Raw genomic sequence first — 16,541 nt, 5'->3', positions numbered from 1 at the left:
TTCTCGGGAAAATGTTTTAAGTTGCTAGTTTTAGGTAAGAATATACATGTATGGTATGCTATGTGGATTACTGTTAAACCGGGACAGAAAATAAAAATATGATTACTGATATAAAAAAAAATTGTAACCTCAAGAGTACATAGTCATGAATTGTGAATTGACAAATAATTTTCTGTTTACATATTTTTAAATAAATTTTAAATTTGAATTTGCTCAAAAACGTCCAATAAACTGAAACTGGTCACAATGTACTGGGGGTTGCAGTTCAAATGTCATGGACTTTGACATTTTTGAACGCTAACAATTGACAATTTAGCACAGCGGACACTCTTGAAGTTCAATCCAGTATAATTCACCTTCCTGGTGTCTTCTTCAGCCATTCAAATCCTTCGATACTGTGCTACAAAGACATTTACAGAAGATGTCAAACAGCTGTGACAGCTTCGAGTGGAAATTCAGATGCCCAGCAGTTTGACATTTTTGAGCTTTGACACAATTGGCCCCTGTTTGATGGCTGTGCGTGTTGATTGCAGACGCATGGTTAATAAAGTTGTAAACAGCGAATAAATTCTAATTACGCTTTAGCGAAACCGCTGTTTACGAATGCGGGATAATAAGCTTAGGGACTCGGCGGGGTTCGTCAGATTTACGGGGCGCAACGTGTGTTTATATTCACCGGGATTACGACTGTCACAATGGGAAGATTTAAAGGGATGCGGTCCGTATGCGCCGTAAGGGCGAGCAAATATTTATCCGGGCGTCCCAAGAATGGGGATGGGCGGCGTCTTGCACGGTAAATCAACGCGGCAAGCGTCGCTTCTTCGTGTGGCATTGCCATCGATGCTCAATTATCCCATATGGGACGTTATCCCGGCTTAGTAGAAGCAAGTGATTATCTTTCGCTATAGGGACCGCACATTATCATCCATCGTGCGTCAGCCGTTTATCATGCAGCCCCTTTGACCTGCTCACGTTGCCCACAAATGATTTACAGGTGTTCGGCGCGAGCTAAAAGGGTTGGACGGTTTGCGTGTCCCAAACATTTTTATTCCCATTGTTGTGCTACTATGTGGGGCGCTGTTATCAATTCATGAAGCTGTGCCATTCGCACACTTTGCCCAATTTAATTCCGCTAAATAATCCATGAGATGTACCGCATCTTTGACTAATGAAACTTTCATTACATGGTAATTTCGCGCGAGAGTTGGCGATAACCCCAGCTAATCCCCCATTAACAAAACTAATTGCGACAAATGATGCTTCTTGTTCGCATTCATAAATTCATGGTGGCAGAGTATTGGAAAACGCCAGCAAAGGTCGACGAAATTTAGAAGGAACGCCAGGGATTCCCTACTGTTCGGAATGTTGGCAACAAACAGTTCCAGACTTCTCCAAGAAAAAGGCCCATATGAGGTTTGAGCGGGTTTAATGATCAATGCGATTAACACGTTTGCAAATTTCTCCTGTTTGTCTATGGGGGAGAGTTCTAAGCTGGGGATTGCTATTGTGGGGAAACTGAGCCGGGGTTTTGAGTGTGAATATTTTGCTTAAAATCGCAGTTTCAATCAGAAATCAAGAATTGAAGTATCAGGAAAACCTTGCAATAAATGAATGGGAGGCACAGAAGTAGAAAAACACCAATTAGCGCCACAGAAAGGAAGAAGGTAACATATAAAGTCGAGAGCAGAAATGGATCTACTCAGAAGAAGGTAAAATGCAGACAATGATTGAGGTGGAAGAAGAATTTGAACAAAATGGGAAGCGAAATAAAGCTACAGAGGGTTGGTAAGAAAGTGGCAAACAAATAGTACCTATATCGAGGTTGGAAATTTCGATTAATTTCGTACCTCCTCCACCTCCTTACAATTTTTACCGCCTGTAAAGGAAGGTACAGAAGTAGCAATTTGTCGGCCTTAGCAGCTGAATATTGCATTTTTTTACACTAGAATGGTAATTTTTTTGCTTGTTAAAGTGTTTTTGGCTTCCAATTTTTACCTTCCTTTGTAGGAGGCATGCCTCCTACAAAGGAAGGTAAAAATTGGAAGCCAAAAACACTTTAACAAGCAAAAAAATTACCATTCTAGTGTAAAAAAATGCAATATTCAGCTGCTAAGGACGGCAGATTCCTAAATTGAACATATAAACAGCTCATGAATATAAGTTGGAAACTCGACTAGTAAAGAGAACGTTATCAACTCAAACAGGGCAAATGTATTTTTTCAAAAACCGCAGCAAACCCAAAATTCCGCCCAAATGATTCTTGGAAAATGCAAGCTAGTGGAAGTTCTTGATGTTAAAGGAATGAGCGCTTAAGCGGGATGAAAGTGATGCTGATGGTGATCGAACACAACTCAATGATCCCGATGTCTTTGCATCCAGTTCAATTCGGTCGCCAGTAGGGTTAAATTGCAATTTGTTGAAGCCATCCACAGCAATAAGTGTGCCACTTGTGCGGATTACCGTCGATACTGGCTTCAAGACTGGAATGGCGTTTTTTCAGCGGCAATAAGACGCTTTGAACGTGGAAATTAGCTTCAATTTAGCGCCAGGAGGAATTAAATCCTCGGCAAATTGGCTCTGTAAAATTCCTCCTTTGATTTTAATTATTAGAGAATGAGAAAATTATTTTCGCGGCGAATGGAGCGCCATTCAGAGCAATTGCAATTTTGGGACGCACTAATGGACGAAGGAAATTTTCTTTTCGGGCGGAAATTTTCAAGTTCGGATACAAGACAATATATCCGAATTTGCTCGCTATGAAAACGGCCCGGGCTCTTCAATAAACTTCCACGGGAAGTTTTCGCAGCTCGTAGATGGATGCAATGGTGATCCACATGTAGAAAAGAAGTTGAAATGAGTTCCCGAAAGCTTCCAAGCTTATTGACTAGTTTATGCTTCTCTGGAGTTTTAAATACATATTGAAAAAGTTTTCCTATTTTGGCGAAGTTTTATTAGCTGGAATAGGGCAAACAAACGCTTACTGGTCAGGCACAACTTTGAATATATCCAACAAACTTTGCTTGCTTGATGATTTAAACATGCAGATATGTGTGAGGTCAGCAAATTTTGCGTTTCAACGGCTGGATGCTTTCAACTAAATATTAATTAATTTATTGTGTTGTTTCAGACTTGTGGAAGCGAAAAGGACAAAAACAAGCTGACAGCAACAGAGAAGAGGAAAGCTGACGACGGCGAGCCAAACAAGGATCTGAAAAAGGTGAGTGATTAGTTAATGCATGCGGCAGCTACCGATTGCCCGAAGTTTTCCATGCAATTTTCGTGGCGGTTGGAATAAACTTTCAAGTCCGAGCTAAAACTGTAACAGTAATTCGGTTCTAGTCGACTTCTTATCAGATTTAGTGCTCTTCTCCGTTCCTCCTTCTGGCTATAGTTGGAGCAAAGTTTCGAGTCAATAGAGGCTACAGTTTGGAGTGCCCGACCCACGGGAGGGTGAAAAGCTACTCAATTTCTTTTCGAGCACAGGTAGAGAATTATCGTCCCCTTCACATCCTAGAGACTCATAAAGCTGTTTCTCAGCTATGCATTAATGTGTCGATTATTTAGCGCATCGGCCACTAAATTGCAGATATAAAATTCAATCTTGCATCGCGTTGGAACTGCAATTTTCCGCCAGCGATACGCCGCTTTACTGCTGACCCTGCGAAATTCGAAGAGCTCTAGAGTTATAGAGGCCGTAAACTTGGGTTATAGTCGCTACAGTTTTTGCTATTGTTATTGAGCTATTTTTCCAGCCGGGAGCTTTGAGCTGCACATAACCCTTGAGAGTATGACACACTCTTTCCGTTTCGGAACTCTTTAACGGGTTATTTGGTCGAATTTAACTGCAAGCGTTTTTATTTCGCTCAGTTGCTGTTAATGCCACTACTATTTCAAAATCAAATGCAAAAGAAAAAATGGTGAGAACAACCTGAACTTTCTGCTTTGCCTTCTACTGGTCGCCAACTCTTCCGAAAGTTCGCGAATGTTATTTTTAACCCTTCGCAGTTCCACAAAGGAAAATTCCAGCTTATTAATACTTTTGCCCAAGAATTGATATGGTCACGAGCGCTCGAGAACAAATGCAAATGAACGCAAACGAACAGGGTTTTTCAATAAAATTGCTAACTTTGCTAGTAGAAGTTGCAATAGAGATTAGAGCTTCGCAAGAACGATGCGGGCTCACGTTCCAATTTGCCTGCTATTGTTGGCAAACTCTATGGAACGCTCGCGAATTTTATTTTTAACTCTGAACTTTCGTAATTAGAAGTTACAACATTTTGTTCCGATTGTGATTAAAGCTTCGCAAGACAAAACGCGTCTGCTCCCAAATCGTATTGAACCAAAAGCTCGCGAATGCTTTTTTTGCTCTGCACACCGGATGATTTCAGCTCAATTCGAATCTAACACTTAACACTGGAAATGTTGAGTATGCGAAACTAGATTCGTGGCAAATTGGGTTTTTCAAATGACGAGCAGTAGCAAACGCAAACGAGCACTAGACGAACACAAACGAACAACGTGCCTCTTTTGTTGGGCGAAAAAATGTCTACCGTCCTAATGAGTTAGGCAATGGAAAGCTTTCCAATGGAAATGTTCCCCTTATCGGACCGTATATGTAACATTTACACGGCCTGTTAGGCGCCAGGAAATATCGCCCGTCCTTCTATTAATAATGTGGAAATTCTGACTTAATGGCCTACACATTAGCCGTTGTCGCATTGTTTCTTCCTCCCTCGAAAAACCCGCAGTTAATGATAATGTATCTGTTAAGTTAACGGTCGAGGTTTATTTATGTGTCTTTGTGCAGTTACTCAAACTTGGGCAACGTAAATCCCGAGATAAATGTTGATTTATGGCGGATTCACGTGTAATAACCGTGTTTTGAGTGGATCAAATAATAATAATGCATGTGAGTTCCGCCGTCGTAGGAGAAGATTAGGCGCAAACGTGACCGGCGAGTCGAGTTCCAATTGAAATAACGGCGCAACAAATGCAGCCCCTCCGAGCTGCTTTTCTTTCCTTATTTAATTAGCCCGAGGGAAAATACCCTTCTGACCTCATTAGGGTGTCTCATTATTGACTGAAATGGATTTCCTCGGCCATTCTCTTACGGAAATTGCACTGAACTAACGGGATTTGCTCTTCGTTGTTTCGGTAATGGGGCCCAAGGAAAATGAAACGTGACTTTTATTCATTTATCCGTTATCAGCTAATTAGCCAGCTACAATTTTCAACACCCAGGCAGTTTCGCTGGCAACTTGGGCCTTGTTGGGAAGTTGCACTTTGATCTGATCCAGCTCCCAGATCCACTCAAGCTCTTCGTTGTTTCCCAATAAGGTCACGGTTGTATCCAGACTTCCAAACAGCTCACTTGCAGAACCCAGAATCACTCTATCCTCCTGGGGCCACTCCAAAGTGATCGCATACACCACATGGTCTCGCGTCGTGTACCTAAAATGAACGGGCCCTTTAGAAGCCCGAAAGTGCAGTTGAGCAGACCTACCAAACGCTGGGGTTCACTGAGTCGTTTTGTACCGTCCAGGGCCGGCTGCTGTAGATCGCCTCCCCATTCAGACTCAGCCAGTTCCCCAGCTGGGTGAGGCGTTCTTCGAAAATGGGGTTGATGGTGCCCTCCTTTGAGGGCCCGATGTTGATGAGAAGGTTCCCTTAAAAACCCCCAAACAGTGAGCGTGAGGACATTTTTCGAGTCTCCTCAGTTACCTCCGCAACTTATGGTTCTGGCGAGGGCAGTTAACAGGTCCAAGGGAGTGAGATAGTCGGCTAGACGGGCGTTTCTTCTATATCCCCACGAGTCTCTGTCAATGGTCATGGCATTCTCCCACTTTTTCTCCTGCAGAACACCTGAATGGCCTAAGTGAGTCTACGTATGTACAATGTGTCCCTGATCAGTACCTGGATCGTATCGGTCGTTGCAAGTGTAAAAATCGCCATGAGCGCACGGTGTTTCGTCGCCCCATCTATCGTTGGAAACCACCCAGTCCTTAACGGGGCTCTCATTGTACAACCTTCAAAGCCGACTCTGAATATTGGGCGGCTGGGCCTTCAGCAACTCACCAAGCTAGAAACTCCCTGGATTGCCAGTAGCTGCCGCTAGCTCCTTTCGAGCCGTCCGACCAGAGAATCGCTGGCTGGTAGGCCAGAACCAACTCCTTCAGTTCCGGAATGATCTTACTGGTTACGAACTCCTGCGTTGTGTAGTTATTGGCCTGATCCGCCAGGTAGAGGGGGTGGAACCACTCGAACAAGGAGTGATAAAGGCCGTAGGTCAGGTTGGCGCTCCTCACTGCCTCTCCTAGTTCTCCTAAAATAGTCAGTCAGTTTTGCGTTGGGACCCTGGAGGGTTTCCTTGCCTACTATGTCCCTATGCGGGCCGATGTCCAAAGAGTTCCAACTGTAGGTGTACTTGGAGGGCCAGAGGGTGAAGCCTTCGTGATGCTTGCTGGTCAAAACTACGTATCTGCAAAGGTTCCTCCAGCTGAGTGAGCAGTGGGTTGGTCAATTTACCTACTTGGCCCCAGATTTGGCAAAAATGTCCGCCCATTGGGTGGCGTTGAAAAACTCCGCTGTGAAGTCTCGGGCAAACTCCTGGTAGCTGAATCCAGGGGGAAAGTTCTCTTCGAGGAATCGCGAAATCTTTTCGGAGGCTTAAACATCAAAGTGTACCTTTTTTGCTATTTTTGCCGAGTTCTTAACGCCAACTACATATAATATTCGCAGTTCTACATGTCCTCTACATATGTAAATATTCAGTGGCGTAGTTTCGTGTACTCACAGTTGGTCTTCCAGTCCTTGCAGAACCACTCCGAATCGAAGCTGGGCACCGAATAGACTCCCCAATGCACGAAAATGCCGATTTTCGCCTCGTCGAACCATGAAGGGAGTGGGCGCGTATCCAGACTCTCCCAAGTCGGCAGATATTCAGCCCCAACGACACCCAAAAGCAGGGGCAAAAGCAGTGGGGAATGCCACATTTTGCCCTCAAATCACTGCAGATTGAACCCTCGTTGTTTTTCGCCGCCTTTTATTATCCCGCGTCGCTGATAACCTTATTGTTTGGCTACTTGAGACAATGCTTCTACTTGAGATTTGATTGCAACTAATCAAATGTTCACCCAACTTTATCAATGAAACTCGAGTGCTGAAGTGAAAACTTTGTTGGGTGCAAACATCGCAACATCAGGAGGAGGAGGAGGAGGAGGAGGTAAAGAAAAAACGAGCTCAAAAAGTACTTTTGCGTAGATTGGTCTAGTTGGAGGTGGCAATTTTCAAAACCCACGCACCTTCGCTCTTCGCTGTCGCTTTGTCTGGCAAATGCACCTCAACTCGTCGCGAGTTCATGACCCACTTCAACTTGCCAAGGTTCCCAAGTAAGCTAACCGCTGTGTCCGGGCTTTTAAACAAGCTGACTGCACCGCCTAAAATAACCTTATTGTCCAGCGGCCATTCCAGGTCGATCGCGTAAACTGCATTGTTCCCAGACGTGTACCTGGAGTGGAAACACGTTAAGCAACGGATTTGTAACTCCCCAACTCACTGACCAAACTTGAGGGTTGACGGTGTCGTTTTGCACAATCCAAGGGCGACTGTTGTAGATGGCTTCTCCATTAATGCGCAACCAGGCCCCCAGTTGGGTGAGGCGATCCTGGAATATTGGGGCGATGGTGCCCTCTTTGGTGGGGCCAAGGTTGATCAGCAGATTACCTATGAAGGGTTGTTAGCAGACGAGGTGGGCGAGCAACAACTGCCTGGGAAAGGCGCTACCAACCTCCACAGCTAATAGTCTGCGCAAGAACACTAAGCAGCTGATGGGGAGTAAGGTAGTCCGAAAGGTCGGCGTTGCGCCTGAATCCCCACGACTCCCTGTCCAGGGTCATGGCGTTTTCCCACTTCTTCCGCTGCAGTTTGCCTGGTAATTGGGAAAATCACATCAGAACCTCTTGCTCTGGAAGAGGTTCTGGATCCTCTCACCTGGATTGTAGCGGTCATGGCAGTTGATAAAGTCCCCATGGATGCAAGTGGTTCCGCGTCCCCATCGGTCATTGACCACCACCTGGTCCTTCACAGGGCTTTCGTTGTAGAGCCTGCAACGCCAGCAATAAAACAGCAATTTGCAAGCCAAAAATCACCCAAACCAGGCCAGAAAGTCTGTAGACCTCCAATAGGTGTCGTCGGCCTCCCAGTCGCCATCCGACCAAATCACCCAGGGCTTGTAATTGCTCACTAACTCTTTCATCTCGAGCAGCACTTTGTTGTCTACAAACTTCTGAGTGGTAAAGTTCCTCCTTTTATCCGCCAAGTAGATCGGGTTGAACCATTCGAACAGAGAGTGGTAGACTCCAAACTTCAAGCCGGCCCTTTTTACAGCATTGCCCAGGTCCCCTAAGCCCATTTCTTTAATAGAAGCCACCATTCGGAGCAAACCACATACCTAGAAGGTCTCGATGAGGCCCAATGTCTTTGGCGTTCCAGCTGAAGGAGTACTCGGAGGGCCACAAAGTGAAGCCCTCGTGATGTTTGCTAGTCAACACCACGTAGCTGGAAGGAAACTATTTCCAGCTTGCTTATGAGGGGCGATTTGAGGCTTACTTTGCTCCGGCTCGTTTGAACAAGTCGGCCCACTGGCTGGAGTTGAAGAACTCCGCACTGAAGTCTTTGGCGAAGTCTTGATAGGTGAAGTTGGGCGGGTAGTTGGCTTTCATGTAGCTGTTGATCCTAGCTGAAGCTGAAACGAGGGTATTTCCCTGGGGAAAGGTTTCAATGATTTTCCACTTACAGTTTGATTGCCACTCGGACCAGAACCATTCACTGCCGAAGCTGGGGACGGAAAATACGCCCCAGTGCAAAAAAATGCCGATTTTCGCCTTGTCGAACCAGTCGGGAAGCGGCCGTTTGTCCAGACTCTTCCAGTTAGGCTCGTATTTGGTTCCCCAGGCCAAATGTAGCCAGAAAAGCCACAAAGTCGCGAAGAAAACACCAGTCTTCATCTCGGCTTGCTTTAACAGTCACAAAACAGCACGGAGAAGCATCGCAAACCGCATTATATCTGCTGACCTTTTATCAACTATTGTTTAAAATGGGCGATTACTGCTGAATGGGTAACAACTACTGGACCTGGCTACAGGGGCTGGTCACAAAGTTTCTCAACAACTCAGCATCAACTGATTTTTGCATGGTCTAATTTAGACAATCTTTCTGCTCCTGTTTCCTGGTTCCTCTTTTAGATCGCCTCCCGCTTCCAGCCAATATCCAGGGTGAATTCGCCAAATCACACTATATAAATTTGTTCAAATGCAACTGCGCACATTTATTAATTTATTCGTTATTGAATTTACAGTATCAAAGCGTTACAGAGAAGGTAGGCATAAATGAAGTGCTTTGACTAAACGAATAAACGAATAGCGGGATTTTGAACCCTCATATAATATACATGTGTATCCGGCTCGTAAATTCTAAATAATGTAGTAAGTCAGCCCTAATATATGGTTGTGGCGCCAGTTTCTGCAATAGTGCTTCTCGCAAACTGTATGTGTTAAAGTTGAGTAATTCAGCTAATTTTTCCTGCAAAAGGGGCCCGAGAATGTGCAATAACTTCAAATGGTCCCATTTGTTGACGTTGGTTTTACTGATTTTTTTTTTGTTGGGGTCGAAACGGGTTTTTATATATAGGTATTTAGCTCCACCTAGGGGAGGGGCTAAGTGAATGCTTTGGGTAAATTGAAATGTCTCTATAACTTCACAACTAAATTTTCAAGGTAATTTATTACTGCTTTCGGTGCTTTCGCCTTTGACGACGTATTTTCGATATTCTCCCTGAGTGGTTGAGAACTTGCTCCGCCCAAAGGCGGGGCTAAATATTCGTTTTATTTTCTCCGTTGGATCAATTATGGCTTAAAAAACAAACATTTGGTCAGCGTGCACATTTCTTTTTTAATCTGAGTATCTAATCCTGCATATATGCTGGTATATTTTTATGTGATGCACAACGCTTCTGAATGTTTTAATGAATTTTAGAAATAATTAGAGCCAAATTGCGTTTTTAGACGCAAACGAAGCTGGCGAGGGACTGAATCCAAAAAATCGAAGCTTTTTCACCTGCATCTTTGCTCTGGCTCCGCCTATGGGCGGAGCCAAGTCTGATCTTGGCCTTGCTCCATTGCTGAAGGAATTTGCGATACTTTCATTAACTTTGAGCCACGTTTTGTAGTCATCCAAGGGAAAAGGAAGAGTAAGGAAAAATGCGACAAAAATTTGCCTCAGCCGATTGTCCCTGTATGTAAATGGGTTTTAAACGAAATCACGTTGAAGCACGATTTATTGTTTACTGACATTGTAGTCGGCTGATTAAACCTAATGGTGCAAATGCGACTATTTAACACCTTTACCATCTGTGCATTTTTCATCAGCAACTTTGGCCTTTCCTTCACGTTCAAGTCGCCTCAAGGCGCAAATCTAAACAATTACCGACTGATCCTGAATGGGCCGTCAGTACTTGTTGACAGTGATTTCGAAAGTTGGGCACAATGGTGATTGATAGCGGCCAAAAGGCCCATTAATCACGCATTTCCAGCTGCTTATCGACATTTGCTGGCATTTCGTAGCTGAACAGAGCGAACAGCGAAATGTTGCATGTGCAAAAGTGGTCAGAATGCGAGCGACAATTAGATTCAGCCCGGTGCTGATTACTTGGGATGTTTTCATTAGTTTCACTATCCAAACTTCCGAGAAGGCCATTCGTATGCATGTAGCCCGGACAGCTTCTTTGTCGGGCGCAAATGAGACCGGATGGGACCGTGTTTCTGCAAATGCACGAAAAGTTGATAGTGCGAGGTGCAGTTTGGCTTTTAGTGAACCATAAGCCTCTCCTTTATTTAGAATGCTTAATAGGCCCATGAGTGCAGGTGGAGCTGTTTTCTCCTGTTGGATCAGGCACAGTTAAACCAATTGAAGCTTCTTTTAGGAGTTTTTCCTTGTTGGGTTTGGAAAACCTCCACTGCACCTCTTCGGCTCCGCCTAGAGGTAGTCTCTCTTGCTGGTGAATTGAACTGTTTCCTGCTCTACAAATGTAGGGCCTTTGAGTTTTAACGTGTGGACCGAAAAGGACTTTTGGCAGCGTTGCTGCAACTGTAGTTGCTCAAGAAGAAATAATCATTCAAATTCGTGAATTTTTTATACATTCAACAACCATCTGCGCGAGATTGGCAAATGCAAATGCAAATCCAGACTAGGAAAATGGAATGCACGCCAGTTGGGAGGAAATATGAAACGATCGCGAGCGCTCCCCATCCAGAACTGCTGGATGGATGTTTTAATTTTGCCGTTATTGTTCGTGGAGTTTTATTTAGCGGTGACAAGTCCGTTTGATATATTCCCATCCATGTCGGTCCATTATTCAACTTCCCTCGTTCCAGCGCTGTGAAACAGCAAAGGGAAAGGGTCTCTTTCCGGCGCTTTGGTAAGCTAGAAATGGAAAAAAAGCCGGGGCATTTGCCGTCGGCCATGCAAATAATGGACCTAATGATCGGTCTTACGGTCGGATTAATTTAATTAAACGATTCCGTAAACGGCTGCGACATTAATCATGTGATTATCCCAAGTGGCGAAAAATCCTCCGGACTCCGGGCGGGATTTTCGCTCGGATGCACGTGAAAACTAGCCATTGAAAAGCGGCGTCTTTGAAGGATTTACCTAATCAGATTTGCGCTTGACGTGGACTGTATCTGCACCGCTGGCTTTGTCCATAATAACACATCAATTCCACTAATTTGCTGCTCCTATTAATGGAAAGCCCGCCTCAGTGTTATCCTTGACTGGCAAATGGAAATCTGATCGAATTCCGTGTCCAAATATTTGCCAACATTAAAATAGACGCGTTCACTTCCATTGGAAGAATTCGGATTCTCCAAGACAAACAAGCGTACCCTCCAGCGGGAGCCGGGAGAGCAACGTAATGGATTGGGCTCCATTAGCATTGGCAGATTAAAAAGCTAATTGAGGGCTCTGTTTTTCTCGATTTTTGCTTTTAGGGCAATGCGATTCAATTTACTGCCCCAACTCGGCAAAATAATCGACTCTAATAGCATGACGGTTACTCATTTAGAATATAATCTCATCTAAAGCGAGACCAGTTGAGCTGCTGCGCTTCCATAAATAAACAAACTCTAAACGTCTCCTTGTGCTTGCTGAGTGCGAACATACTCTGTCGTCTACACAATTACGCCAGTCCCTTTATTTAAGCCCCAATAAACATGCTCCTGTCGAATAAATTGCGGGCTCAATACCAAAAGAAAAAATCTTTTTATGTTTCGTAATTAGATTTCGGCGTAACGGGGGCCTCTTTGTGTGAAAGCTTTTTTGTGTAGACGTAGATTCGGCCTTAATAAAATCAAAATGTTATTATGTGAAAGACCGGTTCGACAGCAATGGATTTTCGTTTGGCAATTTATCACTGCTCGATATAACGTCGATATGGATTGTCGCCGATTTAAACCCATGAATTTTTTCCTTTCAGGTAAGCGCTAGAGGCTTTGGATGACGATGTTGCCAACGCGACTTGAAGGTAACCAATAGTTCACCAATTTCAATTACATGTGAAAAAGCCATTTATAAAAAGTGCGCTCAGTCTGCTAAGCAACTTTTTAAACCGTCCACAGTTCAGTGTTACAGTACAAGCACGTTTCCAATTGATATTAAGCCACGCCTCTGGGAGGAGCTAAGCAAGTGGCTACTAAATGTCTTGGCTCCGCCCAGAGGCGTGGCTTAATATCAGTTTGAAACCACTTGCTTTAACACTGAATTATGGACATTAAATTGATTTAAATTCGACTTCGAAGCTGGATTATACTCGATGCAAACTGTACGTTTGTGGTAGCTCCGCCTAGAGGCGTGGCTTGATTTTGCTCATGCAACGATTTGTCCCATCAAAGTGTTTTGGGTCTTTTAGAGAACTTTGGGAACTCAGTTGGAAAATTTCCCATTGCAGCTTTAAAAAAATAGGAAAATTAAAACAAGCTTCCCTTTTATACCCAAGTTTATTTCATTACAATAGAATCCTTATGAATTATCACCGATATTTTTTGCTAAAACTTCGGAAATTTGACTTCGTTCATCAAAAGTTTCAAAAGTAGTTCACTTAGTGCCGCTTTCCGTTCGAAAATCTCGTCGCATCATCATATAGCAAGCCGAGAGTAGCACGAAGAACAGCAACAGCGTATATTCGATGGTCAATGTCCAAAACGCCACCAAATATGCGGTGCGATTGCAGTAGTTGGGATCTACTGCATCGTAACTGGGCTGATACTCTGTGTAGACCACCAGGGTGCCTAAAAGCCAGCTGCGGTAGAGCAAGCAGCTTCGATCTGTGTAGGGCAGACTCACCAACAACATGCCAACCAACATCTGCAGCTACCAGCACCGCAGTGCCCCAATAGCACAATTTATGGTCAAATTTGCTCAGGAATTTTGCAAGTATGCCCAGGAATCCTGCAACAGGTAAAACGTGCAGAAAACTATTGGGAGTCAAAGTTTGGCTGCCTACCGGCAAAAATCAGATAGATCGGGATGAGTCTGTTCAGGGGACACTTGTTCAAATTGATCCATCCGATGGTAAAAACCGAGAAAAACAGTGCGTAAAGAAACACCAAGGACCCATTAATCCCGGCTGAAAAGTCAAAGTGCAGGACAAAAACCGTTTAATTAATATGGCCAGACTTACGGCGGGATTTTTCTTTGATTTTCTCCTCGAAAAAGTGGTTGTTGCTGTCGCACGAGCTGGGGACGCTTTTTGCCTCTCCATTCTCCACTCTGCCAAGATCGGGGGACGCTGCTGGAGGAATCGCGTCCGGTTTTAACGCGGACATCGGGACTTGTTCGCTTCATGAGGACCACTATTTATAAAGCGAATTTCCCTGGAACGGGCCAATATTATTTTTAGCGCGATTGGCAGCGATTGTTTTGGAATGTTTTCGTCTCGGACGCACAATGAAACCTGTCCAGGATTTTTCTCCTTGATCGCTCACACGACTTAATGAAAGAAGACAAATCAGTCAACATGTTCATTGCTTCAATGGGTTTGATTTACGAAAGGTCGTTTTAAGTGAGACGCCCTGTGTGTAGGGCAAGTTGCCAATTTTCGGCTACAGTTGGGCGAAGTTTGAAATTTAATTTCGTTGTTCCAGTCCAAGTAATTTAGACTTTCACCTATGGCTCCTCCCAGGGGCGTGGCCACTAATGAGTTTTGGTCGAAACTAACGAGTTCAAGTAAATGTTGCAACTATTTTCTTATAAAAGTCAACAAATTCATTGTCGCTTGCCAGTTTCACTACAAGCTTCTGCTCTGGCTCCTCCTAGGGGCGGAGCCTAAGGTGGTCTTCATATTGCGCTCAAGAACTGATTAGAGCTTTGCTTGAGTTTGTAAATGTTTTACTTGGGTAGAATCAAAGTTGATCGATGTTGATTGGCAGTTTGCTTGATTTCCAGTGTTATTTGGTTGTTCTCGCAGAAAATACAATACAACATTGAATGTACTTCTAGCTCCTCCTAGAGGCGTGGCTGATAACAGGCTTAATTGTTCGACCATGACGAAAGGACCATGCGAGGCGAAGAAAAAAAGACTGAAGCTTTTTCGAACCAATTTGCTTTCCTAGGGCATACTTTAATACAACAAACCTCAATGGACACGTTCCTGCAAAGGTTCAGTCTTAAAAATCTCCCGCTTAAAAGTAGTTTCACTAAGTTTGCTGATCAGTAGTGGAAGAGGAGCCGTGAAAAGGGGGCGACTCCGGATCGCGATGGTCCCGCTCAGTTTCCTTCACGAAAAAGATGCAGGCCAAGAAGCAGAAGAAGCAGATGACCATTGTGGCGAGAATCGCGTAGAGAACGACCAGGAAACTGAAGGCAAACAAATAGACGGTTTTGTTGCAGTAGCGATCCTGGTCGCTGGGGCTGAAGCTCGGCTTGTACTCTTTGAAGACCCAGAAGGAGCCTGGAAAGCATTTTGTGCTTCAGTTTTCTAGCAGCGACCAACGCCCAGCAATGCTTACCGAAGAAAATGAACACCAACTCGACTGTGTAGAGGGAAGATTCCACATACTGAATGGGAAAGGAGGTGGAGATCGCTTCTCGAATTACGCTCATTATCTTGGAAAATAGGCCAATGCCACCTGGAAACAAGACATTTGAACACGGTTTGATAGGGAACCCTTGGTTGGTACCTGCAACAATTAGGAAGAATGGAATGTTTTCTTCAACTGGACAGCGGTGCACGCCCCATATCCCAATGGCAAACATTGCGATGTAAAAAATCAGAGAAATCAGCAATGTGATTCTCACTCCGGCTGAAAATGCGACATTTGCAACTGTGACCTTCCTCGACTTTGCACCGGCCACATATCTGCACTCTTCTGCAAAGAGTTGCCCGGAAACATGAAATTACTCACGTAGAACTCGTTTTTTCAATTGTTGCGCCCAGCTTTTCTGCTGCTCATGCCCCTCTGGCGAGCCTGCCTCCGATATCAGAGGTGGTGACGAGTTGGCTGGATCTGCCATTCTTTATACGCACGCTAAATTCTCGATAAATCAACTCACATTGGATGTTCTCCGTGAAGCAAAGTGAAGGTGCAGAATTCAACTAAACAGGTATGTATATGCTGCTCGGGCGAAATGCGCTTAGGATTCATCAAGCGGTGCTTCGTTGCCGCTTGTTGCCTCCTCCATGAGGTTGGAGTGACTGCAACACCAAAGACCTCTGATTTTTCGGGGAATTTGGATGAGTTTTAGCAGCGTCGACAACAGCGCTATCAATTGAAATGCTAAAAGTGGTTTGAAGATTTCTATTTATAAATAATCATTATTAGAAATGACTGGGACAGGACCTGACGGCAAACGGCAAACGCAAATCATTAATGAATTTACCCCACTGTTGCACTTAGATTTCTGATGTGGAGTTAATGTATTAGCAAGTGCATGCTGACTTGGAGCGCCCGTAATGGATCGTCCACCCCATGATGAAAACTGTTCCTGCAAGCTGAAATTTAATGGACATCGTAACAAACAATCTATTTATCGTGGCAAAACTATAAAGCTGCTTTTTAAGATGTGTCTAGGCGGAGCTTTAACGGGTTAATGGGTCTCTACAGTGGAGATCTATCGATAACAAACAGGGAAAGTTGCTACTCGTTCTGGAGAAGAGATGGAAGAAATCTATTGATCGGGCACAACTGTGATTTATCCTGCATGGTTCACGATGGAGGTTCGATTCCCCAAGGGCTTCTAGTTGCGATGCAGACCGTCAGCCCATGGGCTTCCAACAAGTTTCTTCTCCAAAGGTTCATGCTAGTAAAATGGAGCAAATGCCAATTGAAATTGAGGTTGTCCCGTGGGGAACTACCGAAGCGTTGCTGGAAATGGTGGATGAAAGGGTCTCAATTTTTACCCGATTTTCCGCGTTTGACTGAGTCTCGGTCAAAAATATTTTAAGTGAGATGCAGCTGAGGATGGAGAGAAGAAAAAATGAGAATATTAGA

At 44.3% G+C, this 16,541-nt stretch overlaps 4 protein-coding genes across 4 annotated transcripts in view; 1 reads left to right on the top strand and 3 right to left on the bottom strand.

Annotated features, from left to right (window-relative positions):
- Window positions 1-16,541, top strand: part of LOC109537557 (pseudouridylate synthase C18B11.02c) — a gene marked incomplete at its 3' end in the record, with an annotated part of 97,885 nt that overhangs the window by 71,352 nt on the left and 9,992 nt on the right. Inside the window, 1 exon segment of the mRNA XM_048662564.1 lies at window positions 3,128-3,217. Coding sequence (XP_048518521.1) covers window positions 3,128-3,217 — 90 coding nt within the window.
- Window positions 5,170-7,113, bottom strand: LOC109537560 (alpha-L-fucosidase-like). Its single transcript, XM_019904340.2, has 8 exons — window positions 6,794-7,113; window positions 6,530-6,665; window positions 6,372-6,478; window positions 6,076-6,322; window positions 5,914-6,026; window positions 5,722-5,862; window positions 5,504-5,666; window positions 5,170-5,451 (listed from the first exon to the last, which is right to left on the bottom strand). The coding sequence occupies exons 1-8, from the start codon at window positions 6,990-6,992 to the stop codon at window positions 5,214-5,216; spliced, it is 1,344 nt and encodes a 447-aa protein (XP_019759899.2). The 5' UTR covers window positions 6,993-7,113; the 3' UTR covers window positions 5,170-5,213.
- On the bottom strand, window positions 7,240-9,049 carry LOC109537559 (alpha-L-fucosidase; the record flags this gene model as incomplete). The annotated part of the gene is given in 8 exon segments (XM_019904339.2): window positions 7,240-7,507; window positions 7,560-7,722; window positions 7,787-7,927; window positions 7,990-8,102; window positions 8,154-8,400; window positions 8,450-8,556; window positions 8,608-8,743; window positions 8,795-9,049. Coding segments are annotated over 8 exon segments (1,359 nt in total). The 3' UTR covers window positions 7,240-7,266.
- LOC109537563 lies at window positions 13,034-15,711 on the bottom strand. Its single transcript, XM_019904343.2, has 5 exons — window positions 15,604-15,711; window positions 13,733-13,925; window positions 13,556-13,678; window positions 13,396-13,500; window positions 13,034-13,340 (listed from the first exon to the last, which is right to left on the bottom strand). Exons 2-5 carry the CDS (start codon window positions 13,875-13,877, stop codon window positions 13,147-13,149), a joined length of 567 nt encoding a protein of 188 aa, XP_019759902.2. The 5' UTR covers window positions 13,878-13,925; window positions 15,604-15,711; the 3' UTR covers window positions 13,034-13,146.

This window comes from Dendroctonus ponderosae, unplaced genomic scaffold (assembly GCF_020466585.1).
Source record: "Dendroctonus ponderosae isolate FM_Combo_2020 unplaced genomic scaffold, Dpon_F_20191213v2 Dpon_F_20191213_11, whole genome shotgun sequence".
NCBI classification, from domain to species: domain Eukaryota; kingdom Metazoa; phylum Arthropoda; class Insecta; order Coleoptera; family Curculionidae; genus Dendroctonus; species Dendroctonus ponderosae.
Note: the sequence above shows the minus strand (reverse complement) of the source record. Positions and strands in the feature narration are given on the sequence as shown.

What these genes read in the sequence shown, in the direction of transcription:
- LOC109537560 (XM_019904340.2), bottom strand. Translation starts at nt 6,992, where the DNA reads ATGTGGCATTCCCCACTGCTTTTGCCCCTGCTTTTGGGTGTCGTTGGG. An exon ending in CAAGGACTGGAAGACCAACT is followed by an intron (nt 6,666 to 6,793) that starts GTGAGTACACGA and finishes TTGATGTTTAAG; the next exon opens with CCTCCGAAAAGATTTCGCGA. An exon ending in TTTGCCAAATCTGGGGCCAA is followed by an intron (nt 6,479 to 6,529) that starts GTAGGTAAATTG and finishes GAACCTTTGCAG; the next exon opens with ATACGTAGTTTTGACCAGCA.
- LOC109537563 (XM_019904343.2), bottom strand. Translation starts at nt 13,877, where the DNA reads ATGTCCGCGTTAAAACCGGACGCGATTCCTCCAGCAGCGTCCCCCGAT. An exon ending in AATCAAAGAAAAATCCCGCC is followed by an intron (nt 13,679 to 13,732) that starts GTAAGTCTGGCC and finishes TTGACTTTTCAG; the next exon opens with CCGGGATTAATGGGTCCTTG. An exon ending in GATCTATCTGATTTTTGCCG is followed by an intron (nt 13,501 to 13,555) that starts GTAGGCAGCCAA and finishes TACCTGTTGCAG; the next exon opens with GATTCCTGGGCATACTTGCA.